Here is a 3,324-nt window from a genome sequence, read left to right as displayed (position 1 = left end):
ATAAATTAGAGGAGGCGAGGAGCAACATATAAACTTCATACACATGTCTTATTATAGAACAAAGATAGCTGATAACTTATCGTTTACATGGGAAGACACAACGAACATCAATCGCTAAAGGTAAAACAAAAAGGAACTTAAACAACCAACATGGATTATTTCGTACCATCTATTGAAACAACACAACATGAGGTATTTTAAGAACACACCTAGCATTAACTATATTATTTATATAAATTTCATGACACGTCCCATTAATTTATCTTAACATAGTGATCATCAATAGCTTTGGTCATATCAACAATGAAGTCCAACAAATTTATTAGTTCAGGAGCATTATCATTTGGCCTTTCATACTCTATTGTCCAACATACCAAATCAATTTCATCTTTTTGCTCGATATGAAGAGTTGCCTTCCCATTATCATATTTATCCACTAAATCTCCTTCAAATTCTTTGAATGTGATCATATTTTTTCCGTCATCTATAGCTTCAATTATCTTCTTGGAATGCTTTTTCTCCTTTTTGCTTTACAGAAATAATGAGTTATTTCAAAATTTCAGTAAGAGTTCTTAACAAAAGCAATTGGAAAAGATGAAGGGTATGTTCACAGGGGAAAATATTTCTAATGGAAAATATTTTTAGAAAAATAAGTGACTTATTATTTGTTTTCTTAAATTCAATATGCAAGCAAAAATATTATCATAAAAATATTTTTATATATTAAAACAAACTATGAAGATGAGTGGGGTAGGAAGATGGGTGTTATAGAGAGGGATAAGTAGGTGAGAGAGGGGCTAAGTGGAGGGGGTGGGAAGGAGATGCAGGGCAGGGAGTTTGGTGAAGGTGGCTAGAAGTGGGAGCTCACAGATTTTGAGGAGATAATGTCAATTGTTTTCTCCTTTTTATTTAGGAAGTCATTTTTCTTTTTTTTTAAAAGAATTTATTTTCCTAAAGAAAATAGTTTCTAAAACATTTATCCACTCGAACATTAAAATAATAAAAAAATATTTACAGTCTCAACTTTTAAAAGAGGAAAAAATTACAGTTGTTATTTAGAACGTGTTTGGTATGAAGGAAGATAACATTTTCTTAGAAAATATCTGAATCTCTTACTTATTTTCTATGTTCGATAAATAAGCAAAAATATATTATTTAAATAGAAATTTAGAAAAATATAATGTAATGGAAGGAGGGGAGAGTGAGGGATCAATGGTTATGGGGGCTGGAATGGTCAAGGGATGGGGGGTTGGGGCCATGAAATGGATGGGGAGATAGATACTAAGCTTGAATTATCACGAACTTGTTTTTCCTATTTTTATTAGGTAAGTCATTTTTCTCATTTTGTTGATTATATTTTTCTTTTGAAGATATTTTACAAATTTATTTACCATTTTCAAAGATGAGAAATCTAGAAATATTCCGTTTACTCCATATTAAACATATCAAATTGTTCCATCGTAATCTAGATTGGACATTTCAAATCAATAATAAATGTATTCAATCATTAGAAAAACCACTTTTCTTAGACATTGCAATCCTAGCTTGCATATCGTGGAAAGGATATAGAAGTACGTTTTTTGGTGTTAGCTAGCAAATCCCAAAAGAAATACCATATATTATTATGTGAAACGTGGTAAATGTAATCCTCAATTTTATAATTTACAGTAGATATATCTTTATTAAAAAATAGAGTAAATGTACCTTTGTCGTTAATGAAATTGTATAGTTACACCCTTTTTACTAACATATTTATGTTTTTTTGATTAATTAATATTTATCTTATTTTTCAAATTTAAAAAATTAGACAAAATAATTTTTTTTTAACTCACCCGTTTATTTCTTATACGAGTTGCCTGACCCAAGCAAAAATAATATATCTCTCTTCTTGTGAAACTGCAAATACTTCAGCCAGAGACAAAGAGAAAAGTATAATAGAGAAAACAAAATTGATTATATTTAATCAATCAATGGTTCTGAAAATACAATTTCTTTTTGATAGGTAAAATGGTGCTGTAGATATAGTTTTTTGTAACTGATTCATAATACATTTTCATAAAAAAAGTACAGATAGTTATGCTAGTAATACATAGTCCAAAATACGAGTACTTTAATTTCATATGATGTTCCCTAAGTTAAAAATCTATGGGTTATAGTTTTTATATAAATCAGGCGAGTCGGATCAGTTAAAAAATAAACGAACTAGTTAAAATTCATTTATCTATTCACTAATTAAAAAAAGAGATAAATATTATTTAATTTAAAAAGTACAGATTTGTTAGTAAATACTGTATATCTACACAATTCCATCGATGATAGGAGTATATTTGTTCTGCTATTTTAACAAAGGATATATTTGCTCTAAATCGCAAATTTGAAGGGTATATTTGCCCCTTAGCCCTATTATTATTTATGAAGGTTGATAAACATTAGCTACCCCGACAAATTTCTTCTTATTATGATATTTTAAATATAATGTGTTAATAACAACATCTAATTGTTCGGTGGATCAAGTAGTGTGATGATAACATTGTGTAAGGAAAATGATTTCATAAACTGTAAGACCGAACTTAAATGAAATTTTTAATTTTGGCTTACCAAGGTTATACATCCAAAAAAGTTTGGAGCCAACAGTTTCAAAGACACCACCAATAAGCTCACAACTATGTATATGTGAAGGGCACATAGTAGAGATGTGGTGTGGCGTATGTCTATAAACATCATGAAACACATCCTTATTAGCTTTCACTTCTATTTGGGCAGACAACACAGACTTTAGACCCATTTTACAATAGACTTAAAAAGGAATAGTTGTGGTGACTTTAGGAAATTATTTTAGAGGAGAAGTGTTGATACTTTACAATGTTTATTCAACAATATATAGACTATAAGTGAAAAAGGTGAGTGTTTATTTTTTCTTTTTTTAATCAAAGATGGTAGAACATCATAATCATGTCCCTTACTGATTTATTTTTTAAAAAAAATTATAAAGAAATATTCGTCAAGAAAAGGGACATAAAATTCATTTTTCATGAACTTCAAGCATTGGTATTATGCAATTATGTTTCAAAAACTTTTAGAAGTGGCTCCATATGCAATTATGTTTCAACCACTTGTTGCAATATGGCATGTCAGGATACTTGTAACAACCACTTCTTGCATTTTGGCTTGTCAGGATACTTGTAACAACCTGCTATGTAAATTTTTATTTTTTTATGTGTTTTTATTATTATGGATTTTTGCACAGTCGTTACTTGGTAATTGTAAGGTTTGGGGATGGTTAGCATAGTCTTCCATGCAATCTGAAATGATTTCGGAGTTGGA

At 29.3% G+C, this 3,324-nt stretch overlaps 1 protein-coding gene across 1 annotated transcript; it reads right to left on the bottom strand.

The window, feature by feature from the left end:
* Nucleotides 1–254: 254 nt before the first annotated feature.
* On the bottom strand, nucleotides 255–2,823 carry LOC107842050 (MLP-like protein 34). The gene is made up of 2 exons (XM_016685852.2): nucleotides 2,595–2,823; nucleotides 255–528 (listed from the first exon to the last, which is right to left on the bottom strand). The coding sequence occupies exons 1-2, from the start codon at nucleotides 2,783–2,785 to the stop codon at nucleotides 255–257; spliced, it is 465 nt and encodes a 154-aa protein (XP_016541338.1). The 5' UTR covers nucleotides 2,786–2,823.
* Nucleotides 2,824–3,324: the final 501 nt, after the last annotated feature.

Source organism: Capsicum annuum, chromosome 9 (assembly GCF_002878395.1).
Source record: "Capsicum annuum cultivar UCD-10X-F1 chromosome 9, UCD10Xv1.1, whole genome shotgun sequence".
Classification (NCBI taxonomy): Eukaryota; Viridiplantae; Streptophyta; class Magnoliopsida; order Solanales; family Solanaceae; genus Capsicum; species Capsicum annuum.
Note: the sequence above shows the minus strand (reverse complement) of the source record. Positions and strands in the feature narration are given on the sequence as shown.

What these genes read in the sequence shown, in the direction of transcription:
- LOC107842050 (XM_016685852.2), bottom strand. Translation starts at nt 2,785, where the DNA reads ATGGGTCTAAAGTCTGTGTTGTCTGCCCAAATAGAAGTGAAAGCTAAT. An exon ending in TGGATGTATAACCTTGGTAA is followed by an intron (nt 529 to 2,594) that starts GCCAAAATTAAA and finishes ATTTCTGTAAAG; the next exon opens with CAAAAAGGAGAAAAAGCATT.